The 25,268-nt window shown below is 33.6% G+C and overlaps 1 protein-coding gene across 8 annotated transcripts in view; it reads left to right on the top strand.

Moving 5' to 3' along the window:
• The window catches only part of Ncoa1 (nuclear receptor coactivator 1), a 238,080-nt gene that overhangs the window by 129,579 nt on the left and 83,233 nt on the right, over positions 1-25,268 (top strand). For 7 of the 8 annotated variants that reach the window (XM_078029572.1, XM_078029574.1, XM_078029573.1 and 4 more), the window contains 3 exons: positions 11,215-11,320; positions 14,622-14,788; positions 18,095-18,192. In XM_078029572.1, the coding sequence (XP_077885698.1) occupies positions 11,232-11,320; positions 14,622-14,788; positions 18,095-18,192 (354 nt within the window). In that variant the 5' untranslated portion in view covers positions 11,215-11,231. Of the gene's footprint in view, positions 1-11,214; positions 11,321-14,621; positions 14,789-18,080; positions 18,193-25,268 lie in introns of those variants that run through there. The other variant, XM_021724643.3, reaches the window with a different exon arrangement.

The following is a 25,268-nucleotide window of genomic DNA, read 5'->3' as shown; positions in this document are numbered from 1 at the left end:
CACATGCCAGGCAAGTGCTCTACCACTGAGCCACAACCCCAGCCCTCATCATCATACATCTTATTGCACATGTCAAGTTTGTCTGGGGTTGAGATTCTGTGTATTACTAGTTCATTGGTAGAATTCGTACTACTTTCTAAAAGGTATCCAGATTTTATTTCTCAGCCAGATTTCCCTTGGATCTTATTCTTTGGCCACAGAACAACAGTTTTCATATTTTTCAAATATAACACAATCATTTCTTCTAAAATCACTCATGGATTAGCCCATTTTTTAAAAAAAAGCACTGAAAAAAAAATTGTATCAAGAATGTTTTTTTTGAGCTGGGGATTTGGCTTAGTGTAGAGCTCTTGCCCAGCATGGGTGAATCCCCACTGCTGGGGGTGGGAGGGAAGTATGAAGAATTAGGTTGGTTGGTTTTTTTTTTGTTTTTTTTTAAAGATTCTTTTAATTTTTCATCTCTTTTAACATAAATGTCATCCTGAATGCAAGAATCATTAGTATTAGAATATAGGAAAACAGTTCTCTGATACACTCCAGTGAAATTGTGAAACAATTATTTTAGTGAGTAATTTGACAGATGGCAGATAGAATTGAAGATGTATAAATATTATAACCCAGAAATTTCACTTATGTAATTACCATGAAAAATTCTGTACTTGTATATATAAAGATATGAACAAGAGCATTCATTGAACCATTGTGTTTGTAATAATAAAAATTTGTAACCTAAATTTAAGAATGACTAAGATATGCTATATTCACATACACATATGAACAGAATACAGCACATACCCCCACATATCTCAGCATCTCTCTCTCTCTCTCTCTCTCTCTCTCTCTCTCTCTCTCTCTCTCTCTCTAAAATACATGAAATCAGCAAAATTCAGATATGTGTGGTGTATATATAAGTATGTATATACACACATATATTTGTATAAAATACATATTTTTTCAAATATAAATATTTTTAAATAAATTATTAATGTGTATTATTTGCAAATTAAATATGTTTAAAAATTATATAAAAAGTTGACATACATCACATATGATTACCTCTCAGGGAAAGGGGGGGGGAACAGGGTGGGGCTGTGTATTTATAGAGACTTTAGCTTTCCCAGTGAAGATTTATTTTTTAAAAACAATATAAATATATAAAAATGTTTAGGTTAGTTCTGGAGAGTTGATCCATGGGTATTTATTTATTCAATTTCTCTTTATATTTTTAAATTCTGGTCCTTCCCCTTTGCCTGATTTCAAAGCCAGAGTGTTCATAAGTTTCCTTTTTACTTTGTGTTTGGTGCTTTTTGGTTGCTCTATCACTTTGCCTCCTCATCTGACTTTTAAGCAAGAATTCAAGTGCTGCATTAGCCAGATAATATGCCAGTTTAGTACTGGAAGCAAATAATGAAGATAGAAAGCAAATATTAGAACTAGGAATTGGAAGTCTCCAGGCAGCCTAGTAACTGTGGAGGTCTGTTAGGGGTTTGTTCCATCTTTACAGGTCTCCTACTCTGAATTTACTGAAGAAAAGAGTGAGGAAAAACTTTTAAAATATTGAACTCTAGATAGCACAGGTACTTACATAATAATTGCCATAGAGATATATATTTATAATAATCAGCTTATTGATTTCATTTTTAAAACATCAGATGGTCAGCATTATTCTTTCTCCCTATCCTATCATATTCTTCCTGTCTTCTTTGATTCTGTGTGTGACCTAACTCTTGGTTTCCATATTTTTCACATCTCCTTGTCTATGGATCATTTTTGAATGTGGATTTGTCTTATACTTTTCTGCTTTCGTGTAGTCCCTAAATGACTGTGCTTAGCCCCCCCTACGCCCTTCAGCATGGTTCCCCTGTTCCCTTGAATGTTTATCTGTTAGTGCATCAGCATGAGCAAGATGTTATGGAGACTCTGAATCTTAGGAGGAATTCATCTGGCTTCAGTTACTGCTTGGTTTGGAAAAAGTATCCATAAAAACTCTCAGATTTTATACAAAAGACATTATTTGTCAAGGAGTTTACATGCAGGATGAAATACACACATGATTTGAGGGATGCTCTTCCTTGGAAATCAAATAATGTTAGAACCTGGGTTTGTAGATGACTAAGATGAACAATGCTATCTTTGCCATAGTTAATTAATATCAATTTTTATATAGATTTGCCTAGGAAAAATTTAAAGATAAAATAATTCACAGATGAAAGAACATATATAGTAGCAATCAGGAATATTAGCTGCCAAGAAATACCTTAAGGCACTATGTTTATTGCAAATGCAAATAATTTAGGCATAAATGGTAAGAACAATGCAACTAAATACAGTGTAGGTTGAGCTAACTTGTCAATCCCTTTTTTGACCAAAAGGAAGAACAACAAATCCAAGTTTGAGTTTTGGAAGTATAAATTTTAAGTGAAGACAAAAAAAAAAAAACACCCTCAATTTAAGCCTTACATAGTGGTAGACCCTTTTAAACCCAACTGCTTGGGTGTCTGAAGCAGGAGGATCTCAAGTTTGAGGCCAGCCTGGGAAATTTAGCAAAACCTGTATTCAAATAAAAATTAAAATATAAAAGGGCTGGGGATGTATCTCAGTGATTACCCATCATTCTTGGTTTAATTTAGAGAGACAATAAGAGGTAAGTACTTTGGGGTCCAGGTGATAGATCATTCAGTTTTCTAACATTAACTAATTCACTGTAGTATGGAATTCTCCACTGGGGAAAATCACTGATTTAAAGAAAACATAGTCTTTATATCAAAAGCAAGAGCCACATTAAAAAATCCATTACAAATGTATTGTGAAACAAAAATAATTTTATACTTTGAAAAAACTGGCAAAATTGAGGTTAAGGTCTGCAGTAATCTTGTCAGTCAACTTCCAGCTTTCCTTTAGCCCTGATCTATGCTGATCTATGCTAATGCCTAAAGCCAATTAGACCATGACGTTTTCCCAGACATTTCTGACTATAGGTCACTTACGCTATGCAAACATGTCTATCCTACCATGTCTTGTTTCTGCAGTATGAAGGCAGTAGTAACAAAGAATTTGAGAGAAACAAAATAAGAAAAGGTCACAAGTACATATGCAGACCTATTAATATGCATTTAACTAAAGGATATGATAATATAATATATATTGAGCATTTACTTTGTGTTTTATATATATTAATTAACCTATTCCTCACAACTGCCCTATGAAGTATTATCTCCATTTCAACAGTTTCATGTTACTAATAAATAAACTAATCTGATGATGAGGACAATTTTACCACATAGGATTTACCATGTAACAATTGTTATTCTAAATACTTATCATATATTAATTCATTTAGTCATAAACTCTACTAACTTATTTACTTACAAAATATGACATAGTTGTCATTAAAATCCATTTTAGAGATGGGGAATGTGAGCCACAGAAAGGTTGCTAAATCTGCCCAACATCCTATGTGGCAAAGGCAGAAATCACTCTTAGGTAATCTGGTTCCACAATTTGTGCTTTAAGTTATGTAACTGAACCACAATCACATATCTAATAGATTAAGAAGCTAGTAATACAGTGTCTCTTTCTCTCTCTCTCTCTCTCTCTCTTTTTTTTTTTTTTTTTTTGCTTTTAGCTCTTTATCCATATACTTTTTCAACAGATCCAGTAGGAATCTTTCAAAAAATTGGACATTCCATATCTTAAAACATTGGGTGATATTTAGAAGGTTCTCAAACATAAATAGAGAATCTTTTCAATGTTTACTTAAAAATCATGTGTAAATAAATAAAGTTAAGTATATACTTAATCCCAATTTATCTTTTAAGATACATTATAATATAAAACCAATTATTCCCTATGTGATTTTCTTTAAGATATTAATGCACTGTTTCATCAAAAGCAAAAATTCTGCCTTTACAAATGTTAATTTTTTCTCCAAAGTTTATAAACTTATAATTCTTGAGTTCTAAAGTTTTACATCTGGGTTATAGTTTGTGTGTGTGTGTGTGTGTGTGTGTGTGTGTGCGCGCGCGCTCGGTTTCCTTTCACTAATACCAAAAAATAAACTTTTATATTTATTTTTTTCTAAATGTAAAAAATAATATAAGGTGGGACTAGGGTTGTGGTTCACTGGTAGAGCGCACGCCTTGTGTGTGTGAGGTGCTGGGTTGGATCCTCAGCACCATATATGAATAAATAAAAAATAAAAGGTATAATGTCCACCTCCAACAAAAAAAAGAATAAAATAAGGGCTGTGGGGATAGCTCAGTGGTAGAGTACTTGCCTAGCATACAGGAAGCCCTGAGTTTGATCCCTAGCACCTCCAAGACAAAAAGAAATAACAGTTGATGCAAAGAAAGAATATATTGTTTTTAATCTGTAGAATAAGCTTTAAGTGGTAAACAAATAAACTAAGTACATTATTTCAAACATTACATATTTTTAAACCTTGATAATGTCTTTAATATTAGCATAAGAAATTTCAAGAGACTTTACACAGGATTTTCTCTTACCACAGCACTTTAAGATTTTATAATATTAATAAGATTAAAAGATTTTATAAAATTAATAAGATTAAATGGATATTTTTATTTTTAGGAACTCATTGCTTGAAATCCATTTCTATACCTTTACTTTTTTAACTTTTTATTTTATTTTACTTCTTATTGTTAGGGATTAACCCAGGGCCTTGCAAATGCTAAACTTATGCCTATCAATAAGCTCTACCCTGCCTGTGTGTTTTTTATACCTGGCTTAATGATTAAGATGTTGGCAGACCATTTGTGGCAGAGGCTTCTGGGGGCAGGAGCTCTTCTCTGGGTCAAAGTTAACCACCATCTGAAATTTGGTTTCTGGCTTTGTGGATTTAGAGAGGATTTTGTTTCCAGGTTTTTAAGGAAATCTCCTAAGTCATTAGATTCAAAATATCTAAGTTTCAACAAAAATTAGGACACACATGAAGAAACAAAATATGACCCATATACAGAAAAAAAAATTAGCAATCAGTAGAAACTGTCCTTGAGGAAGGTGACACATGTAAGTAAGAAAAAAGTAGTTAAGTTGGATTCCATCAAAATTTAAAACCTTTTTGTCATCAAAGGACACTATAAAGAAAGTAAAAAGACAGTCCACAGAACGGGAGAAAATATTTTTAAGGCATTTATCTGATAGTGGTCTGTTAACCCAAATATAAAGAATGTTTATGACTCAACAATTAAAAAAATAACCTAATTCAGAAACATAGAATACAGTAACAAGAAAAGGTGTAACCCAGCTTAACAGATGGGCAAAGGAGCTGAATAGACATTCTCTCCAAAACATTAATGGCCAACAGGTTTATGAAAAGGTGCTCAACATCACTAATCATCGAGAAAATGCAAATCAAAACCACTATGAGATATCACCTCATGCCTGATGGGATTGCTGGTATCAAAAAGACTGGATAACAGCTCTTGGTGAGGGTAAGGGGAAAAGGGAACCCTTGTACACTGTTGATAGTAATATATTTTGGTGCTATTATTATGGGAATACCGTAAAGGTGGGGTTGCAAAAAAATTAAAATCAAAATTACCTTGTAACCCAGCAATTCTCCTTCTAGGTATATACCCAAAGGAAATGAAATCACCACCTCATAAAGATATCTGCACTCCCATGTTCACTGCAGTATTAGTCACAGTAACCAAGATTTGCAAACAATCTAGGTGTCTGTCAGTAGATAGTTGGATAAAGAAACTATTTAGATGATGAAATATTATTCAGCCCTAAAAAGAAGGAGATGCTGCCATTTTCCACAACCTGGATGGTCCTGGAGTTCATGCTAAGTGAAATAAGTCAGACACAGAAAGAAAAATATGGCATGATCTTGTTTATATGTAGAATCTGAAAAAAATTAAAAAGTGACAAATACAAATAAAATAAAATAGTGATTACTAAGGGAAGTGTCAAGGAAAGGGGAGATATAGGCCAAAGGATCCAGAGATGGCCAGATATGTAGGATAAGAAGTCTAAAGATCTAATATGCAACATGAAGAAATTGGCTAATTATAAGGTATTGTTTACTAAATGACTAGGTGGTAATTGCTGTTGCCACAGTGGGGAAAAATGGGTAATTATATAATAGATATGTTAATTTGCTTCACTGTAGTCATCTTTTTACTATGTGTTATCTTTTAATATCATGTTGGATATCTTAAATATATAGAATAAACTTTATTAAAAAAAACTCTAAATACCTGAATTGACATTTCTCCAAATACAATATACAAATAGCCAATAAGTACATGAAAAGATGCTCAGTTTTATTTAGCAATTAAAGACATGTAAATCAACACCATGAGACACTATTTCACACCCTCTAGGGTGGCTATAATTTTTTTTTAAATGAAGAGGGAGGTAACTATTTTTATCAAAGATGTGGAAAATTGAAACCCTCATGTATTGATGAGAATTTAAGGTAGTACAGCCACTATGGAAAACAGTTTGACAGTTCCTCAAAAAATTAGAGTTACATATGAAATATAACCTAATATACCCAAGAGGATTGAAAACTATTCATACAAAAACTTATGTATAAATGTCCATATTCACATTATTGATAATACCCCCAAAATAGAAACAACTTAAATTCCCATCAGCTGGTGAACAGCTAAACAAAATATGGTCTCTGCAAACAATGGAAAGTTATTCAACCACAAAAAGAATGATGAACATCTTAAATTCCCCATCCTGTCTTACTACATGAGAATGATTTTAGTCATCATTGAAAATTTTTTCTAAAGAATCCTAGGTATCTTTGTAGAAACTATGTAGTACAGGAGCTTTGTATTTTTTATTTTATTTTTTATTTATATGTGACAGCGGAATGCATTACAATTCTTATTATACATATAGAGCACAATTTTTCATATCTCTGGTTGTATACATAGTATATTCACACCAATTCGTGTTTTCATACCTGTATTTTGGATAATAATGATCATCACATTCCACCATCATTAATTACACCATGCCCCTCTCTGAGTTTTCTATTTATTATGAGTTATTCATACATCCCATCAGCATGGGAAGATTGAGCTCTCAATGTGTCTCTCATCATAAGATGATATATTGCCAGCCAAGCATTTTAAGGTATATTATTAGAGTTGTTTATTAACTAATTGTTACTGATCTTTTCTAATTTGGCAGTTCTCAGTTAAATCTAAAAGATGAATGACAAATTTCTTATGCAGACCCCCCAACCCCAGCCCAGTACTGAGAACTGGATCCAGGGCCTTGTGCATGCTAGGAAAGCACTCTACCAATGAGCTGCATCCCAGCCCTTTTTCATTTTTTATTTTGAGACAGGGTCTTGCTAAGTTGCCCAGGCTGCCCACGAATTTGTGACCCTTGTGACCCTTGTGCCTCAGCTTCCAGAGGAGCTAGAATTACAGGTGTGTGCTACCATACCCAGCTAGAAAATTTTAACTCAACCTAATTAAAAAGCACTGTTCTGTTTCTTCAGCCCCTATCAATTTGGTTTAGCCTGGTACATTTGAACAGAAACAGAGGTATATGCAATTTCTAGTTCCTAAGACTACTCTCTAGAGATTGTATGAGATTGGGTATAATTTTTAAATGAGTAGGGTTTTTTTTTAACTTAAAAAAGTTAAAAAAAACTTAGAAACCTTACCTCTTTTTAGAAGATTCTATACAAATATAATAGCTCTAACAGTTTTTTTTCACCAGAGGTTTTGCATTGACCTATTTATTGTGATTTGTAGATAGAAAACAGTTAATATTGGAATCAGACCATCAGCATATTGTTGGTGACTCTCCTGGGGCTTTTTGACTATTGATTCTTATTTTGGTAGACTAGCCCATCTGGGTGCTGTTAAATTGTTGTCTGTTCTCTCCTTAGCCCCAGAATCTCAGGTAAATTTAGCAGATGTAAAACTCCAACTAGTAGTCTTAGGGTAGCATAGTGTGGGAATCTTGTATTAGATCAAGATTTATTTTTTACTCAAAATCATCCAGTCTGTAAGATTGGATTATTTTGATTATATAACTGCAACATGGTTTTGTATTTCTATAATACTGTAAAATATTACAGGTTATTTCTCCAAAACAGTAGTTATTTAGGTTTTCAAAATTAGAAGAGATCTTTTCCAATTTTTAGATCAAGAAGGTAGTTTTGTTTTACTTTTTTGTTTTTCTTTATTCTGTTGAAAGTAGGGGATAAAGGATTTCAAGAAAACTCATGCTTCTCAATTACAGGAAAGAATTTGAAAGCCTTTGTAAAAGGTTCTAGAAAATATTTAACCATTAAACTCTTAAATATTCTTTAAACATCTTTTAAAAAGTAACTGGGCACAGTGGCATGTGCCTGTAATCCCAGCAACTCCAGAGACTGAGACAGGAGGATCAAAGCCAGCCTCTGCAAGTTAGTGAGACCCTGTTTCCAAAAGAAGGGAGGAGAGGTGCTGGAGGTATAACCTAGTGGTAGAGCACCCCTGGGTTCAATCATCAGTATTGAAAAAAATTTTTTTAAGTATTAGTAAAATAGCTTAATCACTTTTAATCCATCACTTATTTATTGAACTTCTATACATTTTAGGAATTATGTTATTAAATATATAGTGAGATCTAGTAATTGCCTTTGAGTTTATAATCTAGAAGACAGGACAAAGGATTTACAGCTTATTTAAGCTTATAAGCACATTGTAATATGAAATATATGTCCAGGAGTTCTATTTTGTTTTGGATTTTTGGACTGGGGATTGAAGCCAGGGGTGCTTTACTACTAAGCTATATTCTCAGCACTTTTTTCATTTTTTAGTTTGAGATAGGGTCTCACCAAGTGGCCCAGGCTGGTTTTGAGTTTGGGGTCCTTCTGCCTCAGCCTCCCAAATCACTAGGATTACAGGTGTGCCGCTTTTCCTGGTCCAGGAATGATTTTGAAAATAAGTAGAATTCCGGGTGAGATATGACAATTTCATTGGAGACAGAAAAGATGGGTAATTAAGGAAACAAAATTGGCACCTGAGCATGAAGCAGGAGTCAGCAAACTCTTTCCTTTGAGGTGAAGGCAAAGCTGTGAAGTCATATCTTTCATCTTCCTTATTTATCATTTTCTTCTCTTTTTTATTTCTACCTTTGTTGAAAAGTTTGACATTGATACTTCCTTATGAAAATGCTGCATAATTTCATTTTATATTAATAAATTTTATAATATTTACATTTTACTCAAATGTGAAAATGAAGTAATTGGCATCTTCTGTGATATTTGGTTCATCTTAATTTATGCTTCTAGGAGTCTCCACAGGAAAAATGGTTTCTATTTTATTAGTTCCAGTAATAAATCACTTAACTGATTATTCTTATTTTGTATTTGTGTTTCAGAATGGAAGCTAAAATGATCATTGTCAGGTCTTTTTACATCTTTTCTAAAGTCTTCCATGTTGTAGCCTTCTATTATCCTGCTGACCCCATCCCCTACTCTCCCATTCCCCAATTCTAGCCACACTCACCTCTTTCAAGTTTCTCAAAGGCAGTTGTGTTCTTTGTTAAGGCTCTTTTTCTTTCCCTGCCAGGAGCACCCTTCCTAGATATCAGTCTCATGGCTCTGTCCTTTACCTCCTTCTAATCTTTTTTACATTTTATCTTTTCAGTGAGTCCTTGTGAAAAGGGCTAGGATGTAACTCAGTGATGGAGCACCCCTGGATTCAACCCCCAGTAGCACACCCCCCAAAAAAGAAATAATAATGACTATAATTGAAAACAAGATAAAAGGATCTTACATTGATCTTAGAATGAAATAATTTGGTTCCAAACTGTATGGATCAAAACTGTATCTGAGATTTAAGAAGGAGATGATCTAAAGTCTCTTGTTAAGGAAGAATTGGCAGTATATGGATACTGATTAGAAATGAGGAGTAAAAGAGAAAGAAGAATAAAACATTATGAGATTGTAATCTTCAGGATTGGACATTTTTACAAACTAAACTTTTAACATGGAGAAATTGGAAATGTTCCTTTGGGTTGCACAAAATAATTTCATGATTAAAATTTTAGGACTTATTGGTACACCAAGAAAGATCTTCAGAAAAGAGCTAGAAGTGAGTGAGTTTTAGGAGTATAGAAAAGAATTCCTGAGATATATTAATTAAAGCCAAGTGAGAGATCCTCATAGGTTTCAACATTCTTTTTTTTTTAAGTTGTCGATGGAGCTTTATTTGTTTATTTTTATGTGGTGCTCTATCACTGAGCCACAACCTCAGCCCCAGGTTTCAACATTCTTCATAATAAACATTCTCAGCATGACTGCCAACATACAGTGTTGTAGTTATTTCATAACTTAAAATTTAAGGAAAAGCTACAAGTTTTTCCATTTAACAAGAATTTTCTGTTTTTACGAGGGTGGATGGAGTAAAAGAGAATGATACGGTGTGTTGTTGGGCACTCATAAAATCCAAAATGTCATGATGATTGTTAAGGCCAGAGAAAGCGTGAATTTCATTAGGAATGATACAGAGAGCAGTGGTTGATGAGGGACAGATCAGAAAGGATGTTTAAGCATAGTCACTAACTGGCACAACATGTGAGAGACCTGGCTGGCATGCTGGGGGAATGACTTTGTGTTCTCTGGCATCTATACCAAGATCCTAACATAGACTAAACATTTGATCTTCGTCACCTAACTACATAAACACGAGATTAGGAGTATGGAATTCAAAGTGGAAAGTACATTCAAAATTCAAACCTCATTTATCACTTTAATGTTAATTATATATGTATTATTTATTTTTCTATTAATATAAAATCTTAAGTAAAGTTTTCAATTCTTTTGCGATGTAGGGTCTGAGTAACAAATACAAAACTGAGTATTATTATTCATTTTTTACATTTACACATGAAAGTGATTTTTTTGCTTTGTAAAAAATACTCAGTATCTACTTAATTATTCTAATAAATTTTAATCTTAACTGATCACAGTAACTTTATAAGGGATTCTTAATTTTATTTTATAGATTTTAGGGGGAAAAAAGTAGGAACAACGAGTAGCTGATGGCCCTTGTGGTTTTGTATAGATGCTGATGCCTTTTTGATGTTGTAGTCATCTATTCATTGAGACACTACAAACGCTTAGACATTTGGGCTATGTTTAGAAACACAGGGGCTTCCCCTCCCGTTATGTGTTTGGAAAGGTCATAAGATAGATTTATTACTCTTATCCTTCCTTTTTAGGTGTGAAGTTTTTCAACATGAGTGGCCTTGGGGACAGTTCATCCGACCCTGCTAACCCAGACTCACATAAGAGAAAAGGATCGCCATGTGACACACTGGCATCAAGGTAGGAGCACTCTTCTATTTTTGGCAGAGTGTCTTTATTGTTTTCACTGCCACTTTGGAGCTTCTGTTTTGTCCACTCCAAGTTTCATGGCCTTCTTTGCATCCTGTATACTCACTACATTTTCTTCCTCCTACCAGGTCTTTGCACATGCTTCTCCCTCCATCAATTCATTTTGCTTCCTCTTTATTTCCTAGAATTAACACTTATGCATCATAGATGCCAGTTTAGTTATTACTTTCTTAAAGAGAGCCTTCTCTTCCCTCATTCATGTGTCTGTTTCACATACATCTTTTTTTTTTAATGGCTCTTGTCCATAATTATAGATTGTTTTTTTAACTAGTGATGTGTTTATTTCATGAATTGTCTTCTCCCTTAGACTTTAAGCTACTATTTGATTAAGCACCTTATTTGTTCTTCCCCCCAACCCAATACTGGGGATTGAACCCAAGGGCTGTCTGCCACTGAGATATATCCCCTGCCCTTTTTATTTTTATTCTGAAGCAGTATCTCACAAACTTGCTAAGGCTGGCCTTAAACTCAAGATCCTTCTGCCTCAAATCTCCCAAGTTACTGGAATTACAGATGTGTGCCACCACGCCCAACTAGTACTTACCTGTTCTTGCTTACCACTGTAAGCTCAGTTCCCAGCATAATGTGTGGTTTATATATGTGATAAGAACATGGTAAATATTTGTCAAGTGAATAAATAAATTATATCCTGGGAACTAAGAAATATATTATTATGATATCAGGAATTTAAAATGATTATTTATGGAGTTATTTTTGAGCTAAATATTTTAGCCTTAAAAAAGCTAAAAGAAACTTATTGCTAAGGAGTCCTAACAAACACCAGATAAAGAAGGAACTCAATCAGATTAAAAGAGTAGCTTTCTACCTGGGAAGAGTGAGGATTTTATTCCATTCATCTTCTAGAACCTAGAGTAAGTTTTCTCAACCTCCACACTATTGACATTTTGAGCCAGTTAATTCTTTTTTTTGAGGGGGGGGATGTTATCCTATATGTTGTAGGATACTTAATAGTGTCTCTGCTTCTACACATTAAATGCAAATAGCAGCTTATTTGTGATAACCAAAAATGTCTGGAAACATTGCCAGATATCCCCTGGATACAGGTTAAGCAAAATCACCCTTAGTTGATAGCCACTTGATCTGGAGCTAACGCTGCAGAAATGTCATTGGTTACATCTTTTTTTTTTCTCCAGGAAAGAAAAGAAAGTGTTTTGTAGAAGAATGCCAGGGCTCAAGGATAATAAAAGAAAAGTGACCGTTTCTCTTAATCTATTGAGACAGTTCTTACAGAAAGACAATACCCTAAATATTTTTAGAACAAATAAATGTCCAAGTACTAGGAATAAGGTTAATAGCAAGTTACCATCCGGATGTATCTTATCTAATTAATGCTGTTCTTTATGTTTATATATAAAGTCAGTTCTTCATAAAGAGAAACCTAGGAATAATACATTTCTATTGTCTTTTACATTTAATTTTTTATTTGAGGAAAAATTTTAAAAATATAAAAGAATAGAGTAAGTATGTTTAGTTACATATAGTTGATAATATTTTGTTGTGTCATTAGTATCTTGTTACTATTTTATCATAGTTTGTATAATTTTATTTAAATAAAATATTAACAATGAAATTGATTTGTCTATAATTCCTCCATTCTATTTACTCATTATATATACACATAGTTATCTGTGAACAATATAGGATGTTTATTAAATTTATATAAGTTGAATAATACTATATATAATTTTCCATAATATACTTTTTTCAGCATGAATCTTGAGATTTAAATATACATAGATTTATTGAGTCTTAGTAACTTTTGATTGGTTTGTATTGCATGAATACATCACATTTGAAAAAATCCATTTCTCTACAGATAGACATTCCTGAGAGATAAGCAAATTGTTTGTTACAAATGTTTGCTTACAACCAACACTGAGGCAAACATCCCCATACAGACCTCCAATTTTAGACATAAGTGTTTCTTTTATTAATTCAGTCTAGTTATACATAGTGTTAGGGTTCATTTTAGCATAATTATACAAGCATGGAATAGAATTTGCTGTCATTTAGTCCTAGTACTTTCTCCTTTCCCTTCCCCAATCCTTTTCCTATTCCTTTTTCTCTACTGATCTTTCTTCTGTTTATTTATAGTTTTTTTTAATAATCAGTGCCTTGTGAATATACATAAAAGTGAGATTCGCTGTAGTATATTCATATGTGTACATAGGAAAATTTGGTCAGATTCATTCTAATGTTTTTCCCTTTTCCCATCCCTTCTCCTTCCACCTCAGTACCTACCTCTCACTCCACTGATCTCTCTTCCATTTCCATGGAATTTCCTCTAAGGTAAAATCACATGTCCTCAAAATATTATCAGGTTGCAGAGCTAAAACCTTGTATATATCAAAATGTATGGTACTTATTTATGCTTTGCTTTCAGTACCATGGTGTGAAGTTTGTCAAAATATCTTGCTGTGGAAATAGTTATTTATTAGTTTGATAGTTATTATAAAATTAATTAATAGAGTATTATTAAACAAACTGGGAGTAATTCCTCATTAGTGAAAGATTTAAAAGAGAAAGAAAACATGATTTGGTATAGTTTTAAAATTTTATTTTGTTTTGGGATATGTACCATTTTGTAATATTTTGTTTTATGTAGGCAAATAAAGTAGATAGTGGATTTAGTTCTTTTTAACTCACTGTGTTATATAAATACTATTGCTTTTAAAATCTCTTAAATTATGATTAAGTAAATGATATTTTAATTATTTTCAATTATGAGGTTTTTAGCAACTGATCTTTCCCTTTTCTTTTCTACCACTTTTATATGCAACTAAATTAATTTGATTGTTGCTTGATTGTTGAGCTCTCTAGCATAGTCTGCCCTGCTTAATTTATAACAAAGTTATTTGAAAATTCAGATTTTTCTATTTCAAGGAGTTATCTAGAATGTGAAGTAGTTCCAAGTGCAACTAGTAAATTTACTATCTAGTTCCTTCTAATATCTAGTAATCATTTGTTATTTACAGATATTCATTGGAGAATACTTCTGTTTACAGCTTTTATTCACTTTATTTCATTCATTTTCTGCACTATGGTTTTTGTAATGTCTGTTTTTTAGATGTGAATTTAAATTGCTTTCTAAAATATGGTTTTATATTTTCAATAAAAAGGACTTCTCTAAATATGCAAACATTAAGTACTTGATCAGAGAAAGAAATAACATGATATAAATATATGCTAACTGGTTTTCTTTGTGTTACAGCACTGAAAAGAGGCGCAGGGAGCAAGAAAATAAATATTTAGAAGAACTAGCTGAGTTACTGTCTGCCAACATCAGTGACATTGACAGTTTGAGTGTAAAACCAGACAAATGCAAGATTTTGAAGAAAACAGTCGATCAGATACAGCTAATGAAGAGAATGGAACAAGGTAAAAACAAAAATAGCTGTCCTTTGTTGTTAAGCATTTATAATAAATGCTTCTTCTCTCTAATTATTAAGAAACTGCATTGACCTTCATGATTTTTTTTAAAGAAATGTTTCTGTTTAGAAGCTATTTATTTTATTGAGTCTGAGTGCTTTCTAGTTATAACAAAGTGGTTTACTAAGTTTACTTGAAAAGTTAGTTGCCTGGGGAGGTTACAGGACCCAGTGCCACAGCAGATTAAGATAGGAGACACAAGTCATGTGTGTGACCTGAGGCTACAGTGACTCTGTAAAGAACAGTGACTTCATGAAGGGAACACCAGCCTGCCTGAAGAAGCTTGCCTCTGCCTGGCAAGAGTGGGTGCGGAGGTAGGGATAATCTTTGAAAAAACTCTTATTATTCATATTCATATTACCCATACTGACTGGGAACCACACACCATTAAACCCCTGGGTTGCCTACCAGACACAAAGGCAAGAAGACATTCTTTGAAGGAATGTTCCCACACCTAGCCCCATGAAAGTGCCACAGAAAAGTGCTTCTGAGGGTGATTTTAGACTGAAAGTTTTATAAACAAAAAGAAAATAATCTATGGTGAGTAAAGCACAAGTAACAAGCTAGATTAGTAGCAAAAGTATGATTAAACTATAGACAAAAAACTTAAGCTGATTAGTTCTGTGATATAAAGATTTAAAGATTTTAGAAGCTAAAAAACAGTTTAGTGACAACTGATTTAGCAAACAGGAGAAACTGTACTGGAAGCCTACAGACCAGCAGCCTGGCTCACACACTCTAAGCTGATGGTGGTGGCATTCTTCTGGGTACACTGAGCAGTCCAAAGGAAGAGAAATTAGGAGATGGTCCTCAAATGAAAAATTCGCTTCTTACCTTGCCTCCACTCCTCACGCAGTTGTCAGTCGGCATTTTAGAACTTTATCCTTTATTATGAACAAAACCCCATATATTTTAGGAAAACCTGTAATGTGAAAGAAAAACCAAGCAAACACACAAAAGAAAAAAGGAACTCGGAGGAAGCAAAGAATGCAGGAAGCAGGAGAAATCTTAACAGTTCCTCAGAGGCACAGCAAAGATGTTTTACCCATGAAAAAGAGTAACTTTGGGAACTTAGCAAAAGGACATCTGGCCAGGTACAGTGTAATCAGTGGCTCTGGAGGCTGAGACAGGAGGATCGTGAGTATAAAGCCAGGCGCTAAGTAACCCTGTCTCTAAATAAGATACAAAATGGTGGGGCTGGGGCTATGGCTTAGCAGTAGCACACTTGTCTGGCATACATGGGGCACTGGGTTCAATTCTCAGCACCACATATAAGTAAATAAATAAAGGTCTATCAACAACTTAAAAATTATATATTAAAAAAAAGATACAAAGTAGTGCTGGGGGTATGGCTCAGTGATTGTGTGCCCCTTAGTTCAATCCCTAGTAACAAAAAAACAAAAAACAAAAACCCTAGGATATCTGGAAAAATCTTTACCTCTGTACCACGTTTCTCCTCTTTGCCTCCTCATACCTTCTGCCCAGCCATCCACACTCACTCCGAGGTGTTTAAACCCACTGATTTGTCTGAAATGTTCTTCTCTAGACATCCACATGGCTCACTCTTTCACCCCTTTTGTGTCTATGCACAAATGCATCCTCTCAATGAAATTGTTCCCAACTATCCTATTTAAAATTAAGGAAAATCTTATACATCTTTGCACCTTTAAATTTTCTTATTTATTTTCCCCACAATACTTTTTATATATGACATATAAGAATTTGACAAAAATGAACAGAGGAAGTAAAATAAATAGAGAAGGAATGGAAAGCAAGAGAAAAGATAAGAAATTTATAGAATTGGTTCAAAAACTGTAACATAATGATTATTCTCAGAAAAAAAAACAGACTAGGTAGAGATGAAAAAATTATAAGAGGAATTTTTAAAAATTTTTCATATAACTCAAAGGGTATAAGTTTCTAGATTGAAACCGATTTTGTAGTACCCAGCACAGTTAATGAAAAAAATTTATACTGATATACAATTTAGTGATATTTTAAAGCACCAGGAAGAGGAAAAAAAGAGAGAGAAGAAAAAATAGGTCTTAACACACTAAATTGCTTTTGGAATGGGTTCTAAATAACTTTGAGAACTAGACTAATTATTAGACCTAGAATTCTGTATTCATCCAAATTGTTATAAGTGGAACATAGATATTTTCAAACGATCAGCCTCAAAAATGTTATCTCCCAGTGTACTTTTCCCAGAAATCTCTATCAAAACCTAAGTAGTAAACAAAGAAACAAAGGCTTAGGATCTTAACCCAGAGAAACTGTAAAATCTTAATGCTCAAGAAAACTAAAAGGAGAGCCAAGATTACAGTTGTGCCACACCCTGAAAAAATAGCCAGCTACAGTGGAACAGGTGGATAGAAGACTCTAGGAAGAATATTTCCGTGAAAAAATAAATAAATAAATAAAAGGAAGACATAAGAGTGTCTGATAACTGACAAATTGAGAGAAAATTTTAAACTCAGGAGGATATTTCAGGCAGGGATGATTTAAACTCTGCTGAAAATTTGGAAATTTGAAACTACATACAACCATAAGAGAAATTAAAATGATAGCACGTACCTTGGCTTACTTATAAAGTATATTTATTTATCCACAGTAACATAGATACTAAGTATTGATTGCTGTAAGAATTGTTTTAACTATATATATTGAGAGGAGGGGAAATGTGTGTTGTAGCAGGTTGGTCTAAGTTAAATTCTTACCTTTCATGATAGTATATCAATAGAGTATGTCTATCAAGGGCACAAACATGAGCAGACTACAGCAAATAAGCTTGTTATTGAGAAGAATGGAGTACGTTAAATAGAATATCAGCCATGCTACTGTACCAAGATACCCAAAATGCAATGGCTTTAACAAGATAGTCTGGGTAGGTATCAAGAATTCACACTCTTTCTGTCTTTTTTACTCTGCCATTCCTAGGGCATTGCCATCCATGTGGTCAGCAAGGTTCACTTGCCCATGTACCAGCTGATAAGAATTTCAAGGCATGCCTCCTCGGTTTTACAGCCAAGACCCAGAAATTGCACATTGCTTCTATTCACATACCTTAGGATGTAAACTATTCATAATGATTCCTACCTTAGGTTCTCTCTAAAATTATAAATGTTTTGCTTTTCATATACTGTAATTTAATCAACATGAACTTGATTTTTTATTATTATTATTTATTGTTAGAGCTTGCCTTTACAGAAATGAACTCTTTTTGGATGTGTGATTTTTAAAGTTTCTTTATTACAGAAAAATCAACAACTGATGATGATGTTCAGAAATCAGATATCTCATCGAGTAGTCAAGGAGTAATAGAAAAGGAATCCTTGGGACCTCTTCTTTTGGAGGTAAATGTCCTCATTGACCCCGCAATTAAAATCTTTGTTCTTGCCAATTTGGTCTTTTTCATCATCTTTTTTTATGTCTCACATTCAGTTAATAAACTGTGAAACAAAGCCACATTTTAAATAACTTTTTGTAATTACTTTATTATGAAAACTATTTGACAGTTATACTATTTCAGAGTTAAATGTGAATAATGAATATGAGATATTTTCATAAAAGTGTTTCAGTTTGTCAGATGAAGTCTACTACATGACTTTGTCTTTTATTTCTGAGATGGTTAGAACTAGGTGGGAAAATAAAACATCAGCATTGTTCAGCTCCTAGTACTATCTATGATACTATAGAATTTCATTTTTAAATGAAGGTTGCCTCACTTTATTGGAGTAGATATTGTTGTGGAAGGTTTTCTGAATAAAATTTTTTAAATTGCTTATGTAAACATTCTAAGAGAATTACTATCAAACTTTGTAAAGTGAGGCATTTTTAAACTTGAATGACATTGTAATTACTGTGTAATTTTCAGCACTGTCTCTCCCATCTGATTTTCACCTTCTGTATTTTTAGCACATAAATTTTGTTTCCAGGCAGCCTCATCAGTTTAAATGCTTTCTCTCATACATGAATGTTCAGAAACACACATCTATGTGTCCATATACACTCACTTGCCACCATGTCTACTTTTCTATCTCTAGACCAAATTTTATATATATTAAACACAAATATATATAAATTCTTCTTTCCTTGTCCTTTCTTCAAGTCCTCCTTTCTGATAGTCTTCTTAACAAATATGCATAAGTTTCTTTATTTTCAAATTATTTTATACATTTTGTCCTATTACCATAACTTTTTCATCTTTTATATTAATAATAGTTCCCTCTACCTGTGGCTAATGTAAAAAAAAAAAAAAATCTCAAAGTTCAGTTCTTGCTTTTCCAGCCCCAGAGTATTTGTATTAATGTCGCTTCCCTCTTCATCCTATAGGGTGGACATCCAAATATGTCCTCCTTGCCTTTACTTCTCCCCATCTTCTGTTCTGTACTTACAACAAGCTGTCCTGCTCTTAGTAACTTCCCCCTCAAAAATCTAAATTCTTCATTTCTCATCCACATTATAAAAACATTTTGTTACTCTATATTTGATTTTAATGACTTTTACTAGGAAACAGCGCACAATTTTGTAAAATATAATAGACATTTGCTATTGAAATGGGTATAGAAACTACTGTGAGCAAATTCGTTCCCAGAACCAAAGGGGCAGGGAAAGACATATAACTGAGGCTGATTTTTTTTTTATTACGTTCTTTCTATAGCCTATCAGATTGATCGCATGATACATGATTGCATCTTAGAAAACAGTATTTTAACAGTGTAGTAAAAATGTTGTTGGTTGGGCTGGGATTATGGCTCAGTGGTACAGCGCTTGCCTAGCACATGTGAGGTACTGGGTTCAATCCTCAGCACCACATATAAAAATAAATAAAATAAAATTATTATTTCCATCTACAACTAAAAATATTTTTTGAAATGTTATTGGTAGAATCTGGGTGGTGGATATACACATTTTCACTACCAAATTCTTTCAACTTTGCTGAATTTTGAAATTTTTAATTTAATATGGAGGGAAATAAGTGAAAAAAATGTCTCACTTTCAGCTTCATCTCTGCTCCCTATTCACTACTTGCTACATCCTGCTACTCTATTGCACCTGGACCCCTGGAAACCTGACCTGAACTTTACTGGCACTTCTTGCTGCTACTTTGCAGAAGTTGTAGACTTGCTTTTCACCCCTCCTAGTTTTTCTGTGGGAATTATGCTTCTTAGCCCTGAATTATTAAACTGGCCAGAACTTTGTATTTCCTTTCAAATAATTAAATTTTATATAAGTGTGTGTATGTGTGTGTATCTGTCTGTCTGTATATATGCATATAGTATCATTTGAGATAATGAAGAAGTATTAGTTATACAGTTCCTTGAGAGTTCTTGTAGGGAAACAATGATCATTTAAATCTTAGTCTTTCCATACAGTCCTCAGTAAACACACAGATTAATGAGGAGGGAAAATAGACTATCTACAACTGAATAAAGCACAACTAGAAACAGAATAGTACTACTTTTACTTTAATTGATAAGAAAAATCATTATTTCTCTATCAGAAAAATCTACCTTCTTTCAAATCAGCAGACAATGATAGGACAGCATTCATTCAAAACTAACTACAAGAAGGCAAAGTGAATCTAGTAGAGTAGAGAAAGGAGAAGAGGATAGAAGAGGGTAGAATGGAAAAGGGGGATCTTGAACTGAAATAGATTTCTATGCATGTATGAGTATGTAGAGATGAACCCAACTACTATGAGATTAACCATAAAGCTCTAATTTAAAAAAAAAAGGACAAAGTGAGAATTTTTTTCAGTTTATGCAATTATATTACCCTAAAACTATCATAAATCAAAGGAAAACTAACACACATGAATTAAATGTTGTTAAATGAGCATTTTCAAATACAAAAAAGCACATCAAATTAGAAATTTGAAAACAGAATAGAAATTTATTTAAATTCTTGACCTCAAGAAGCTAGTGATATTTTTATTGATGAGCTGCAGTTATGTGAAATAAACTTTAAAATAGAATTACTGAATTTTATAGACTTCAACGTTGCTTTCATGGACAACATAGTATCTTTTCTGTCCCTTCTTTATTCCCCAACTTTGTACCTATTGATCAAAACTTTATGGAGTCTAATTCAGAGCATCTAGTGCAGGAAGTGGTAGAAAAATTGCCAAGAGATTTTCTATTACATTATTCAGGCTGCAATTTAGAGCTGCACTGTTTAACACGTTGGCCACTGGCCACATGGACATTTAAATTTAAGTTAGAAGAGTTAAAAATGCAATGCCTCAGTCTGATCATTCACATTTAAAGTCTTCTGTTATCTACTTGTATAGAGTGACATCTCTGTTGGACAACAGATACAGAGATTTCCATTACTGCAGGAAGTTCATTTGCATAGCTTGCCCAGATGGAAGGTCTCCACTTCTGAAAAGTGACCCAGAGTCCAACATAGTATGAAAAATTCTCACTATGCAACATTTAATTTATTTCTCTTTTTACTTTAAACATAAAATAAAGACAGCATGAGTTAAGAAGGAAAGGTATTAGAGGAAATTTCTTCATAACTTGAGAGAGATGTATTAGGATTTATTTATTCAACAGATCTTTGATGAACACCTATTGCCTGTCAATCTACTAGATGAATTCATGATCCCATCATGGAATTGTTATTAGAATTAAATTGTTATTAAAATTAAAATCTACAATTCATTAGCACTTGTATTTAAGCTCCTCAAACTGTTGTTTCCTGCTAAATTCTTCTGCCTCCTTCCTACTCAAAACTTAGCATTATTTACCCCAACCCTCCTTATTTCTCATTATGGCCAAGAAAAATTCTGTTTCTGGCAATGAGATCTCCTCGTACTTTGCATATACATTCAGTCTTCTTTGCCTTGCTTAACACCATTCTTTCCATTTCTATGTGGCTTTGGACACCTGGCCACCTCTTCCCTCTTGCTTGCAATATCCCATGACCTCTTTTTGGGGGGTTGGTGGTACCAGGACTGAACTCAGGGGCACTCAACCACTGAGCCACATCCCCAGCCCTATTTTGTATTTTATTTAGAGACAGGGTCTCACTGAGTTGTTTAGCACCTCACTTTTGAGGTTGGCTTTGAACTCGGTGATCTTCCTGTCTCAGCCTCCCAAGCTGCTAGGATTACAGGCATGCGACACCATGCCCAGCTCCCATTACCTCTTTTTAAAAAAAAAAAAAAATATATATATATATATATATATATATTTTATTTTTTTGTTGTAGTTGGACATAATATCTGTATTTATTTTTATGCGGTGCTGAGAATCAAACTCAAGGCCACGCACATGCTAGGTGATCTCTCTGCCACTGAGCCACAACCCCAGCCACAACCCCATGACCTCTTGAATGGTACACTTTTCTTTGACTTTCTAGCTACTCTTTACCCTCTTTTTCAGAATTTTGCTTCTTTAACTTCCTCATAAATGTTTGAATTGCTCAGGGTTCTAACCTTGGCTCTTTTCCTTTTGTTGTTCTGTTCGTATTTCCTGGGAAACTTTATCCGAGTCTGTGTCTATGTCTATGTCTATTTTCTTTTTTCCACAGCTTCCACAGCTGCTGGAGGCCACCAGGTGCTGTTTGTTCTACCCTCTATCAAGTTCTATCCCTTCCACTACCATTGCTCAGTTCAGGCACTTGTTTGAACAAGTGACATGATAGCATTGTACCTGGTCTTCCTTGGATCTACACCCCACACCCACTGCTAGTGGATCTTTGTAGAAGCAGAGCATGTCACTCATTGTCTTCAGGATAAATTCCTTATTTTTTTGTTTTTCCTTGAAAATTAAAATAATTTTTTTCTATTAAGTGTAACACAGATATTACAAATACATAAAAGAACACTTTTAAAAAGTCTCTGAATTGTTTCCTCTGTCCTTTCCTTCCCTGGTCCACCTTCATTGCCCCTCTGTCCTTCAAGCCTCAGGTCAGGAGGAGTATCACCTCCTTCAGGAAACCTCACCCAAGGCGTGTTTATCCCTTCCCCACTGTGGCAGCCTCACTCTTATGTCTGTAACTTTTGTGAATTCCTCTCTTGTACTAACTTATTCCTGAGTGTACTTGTCTTTTTCCCCTCAGAGACTACCAAGATATTGATAATTATGTGTTTTATTCTCAGAATTTTGTCCAGTGACTGACTACCTATGGTAGTCTGATTTAAAGTCAGGCCCCTATGAGAAGCCTTGGCCGTTGTGAGCCCTGCTGAGATACAAGGTGTTTTTCTTTAAAGGGCAACATCCTAGGCAGAGGGAAAAGCTCTCGGATTGATTTTGTTGTACTCAGTGGACAAGCATGTGTTATCATCTCTATGCGAAGCACAACATGAGACCAGCTGTCAGAACACAGAGGAACAGGAAGATTCCTCCCTAAGAGCACACGTAGAAATTGATTGTATGTACAACATATGAGGAAACTTATAGAACAGGAGCAATTAATAGCTGATTATATTAATCAGTCATACTTTTAGAAAGTGTAAATCTTTGTCTATTCCTAGGAATAGTTTCAAATAGTATTTCCTGAAATATTACCATTCTCTTTGGGGTGGGATTTTTGCAGATCTACTATTTGCTTCATCTTCATATTTTAAAAATTTGTTTAAGTATAAAGACAAAGAGTTAAGGAAGTTAAGTTATATTTATACTGATTCAATTATTATCCAAGAATATTGTAAAATAAATTTTAGATGTGCTTTAAAAATGTATATTTCAATTCTATTTTCATATAAACTGCAATGCAAACAAGTATAAATTGATCACCAACTATGAAATTTATAGCTAAATATATTAGTTGGGTATGAGGGTGCTTTCCTGTGTCCATCTAAACTTAAACTAGTTTTTAGAAGATTTGTCTAGTGTTGAGGTTTACTTATGCCTGATCATAATATCCCTTTTCCCTTTGTATTATGAACTAAATGAGAAATAGTCATAGGAGTCATGTGGAATAAAAATAGCTTTATTTTTTCTTGCTAAAGAAAATAGTAATATTTTTAATAAGAACATGGAACTTAACTGTGTGCTTCATTGCTTTTTAAAATCTTGGTCATATGCTTTGCAATGAGGAATTTGGAAATGTAGTTCTAAATTCAGCTTATTTAATATTTGGTTTGAATGATTTAAACAATAATCTCATCCATTCTTCCATTGATGGGCTCCTAGGTTGATTCTGTATCTTGGCTGTTATGAATACTGCTACAATGAGCTTGAGATCTCTAGTATTTCTCGAATATACTGATTTTAATTCCCATGGATATCCACCCAGGAATTGCTAGTTATCTGATAATTCTGTTTTTAACTTTTTGAGAATCCTTCAGACTGTTTTCCATAATAGTTGTACCAATTTACATTCCCACCTCCTTTTTTTCCACATCCTCATCTATGTTTGTTGTCTTGTCATTTTGATAATAGCAATTTCAGCAAGTGTGAGGTGGTTCTCATAGTGGTTTTAATTTGCACTTCAACCTTAAATGTGTGTCAGCAGATGAACAGATAATTTACAATAAAATATTATTAAGCCTTTAAGGGGGGAAAAAAGGAAATCTAGTTGTATCTAGTTGACAACATAGATGAACCCAGAGAACATTATACTAAGTGAAATAAGCCAGTTACAGAAAGACAGGTACCACATAATCAAAGAAAGCAAACTCAAAAGAAGCAGAGAGTAAAAACACTGGTCACTAGAGGTTGGAAGATGGGGGCTGGGTAGGGATTGAATATGTTGTTCAAAGGCCAAAAAAAATTCATTTAGGGCTGGGGTATAGTGGCTCAGTAGTAGAACATGATTCAACTAGATTCAACCTTGACCCAGTCACTACAAAAAAAAAAAGAAAGAAAAAAAAATTCAAGTAAACAGGAGGATTAAGACCTATTGTATTCCGTTATGTTAACAATTATTATTTTTTTTAAAGAGAAAGAGTGAGAGGGAATTTTAATATTTTTTTTTTTTTTTAGTTTTCGGCAGACACAACATCTTTGTTTATATGTGGTGCCGAGGATCGAACCCGGGCCGCACGCATGCCAGGCGAGCGCATTACCGCTAGAGCCACATTCCCAGCCCCTGTGTTAACAATTATTACAATCATTATATACTAAAAGTTTCTAGATTTTAAGTGTTTTCATCACAAAGAAGATGCACATGCACATGTTAATAAGTGTGATTTAGCCATTTCATAATGTGTACATATTTCAAAGCATTGTACCACAAATATATAATTGTCATTTTAAAAAATTAATAATCTTAGCTGAAAAAGATACCTCGCAAAAATAAGTAGACTCAAAAGGAAAAGTCTTACATTGAATGCATCTGCTAAATCACAATATTCGTTTTAAAATCCTATCCCATTATACAGAGGTTTTCATTGACACTTCATCTTTCTTGATCTCAGAGAGTGATTCTTCTAAGTGAATCAGAACAAGTTGCATTTTCATATTTTAAGAATGAA

This window comes from Ictidomys tridecemlineatus, chromosome 12, assembly GCF_052094955.1.
Source record: "Ictidomys tridecemlineatus isolate mIctTri1 chromosome 12, mIctTri1.hap1, whole genome shotgun sequence".
Lineage (NCBI taxonomy): Eukaryota > Metazoa > Chordata > Mammalia > Rodentia > Sciuridae > Ictidomys > Ictidomys tridecemlineatus.
This window is presented reverse-complemented; position numbering and strand designations above follow the sequence as displayed.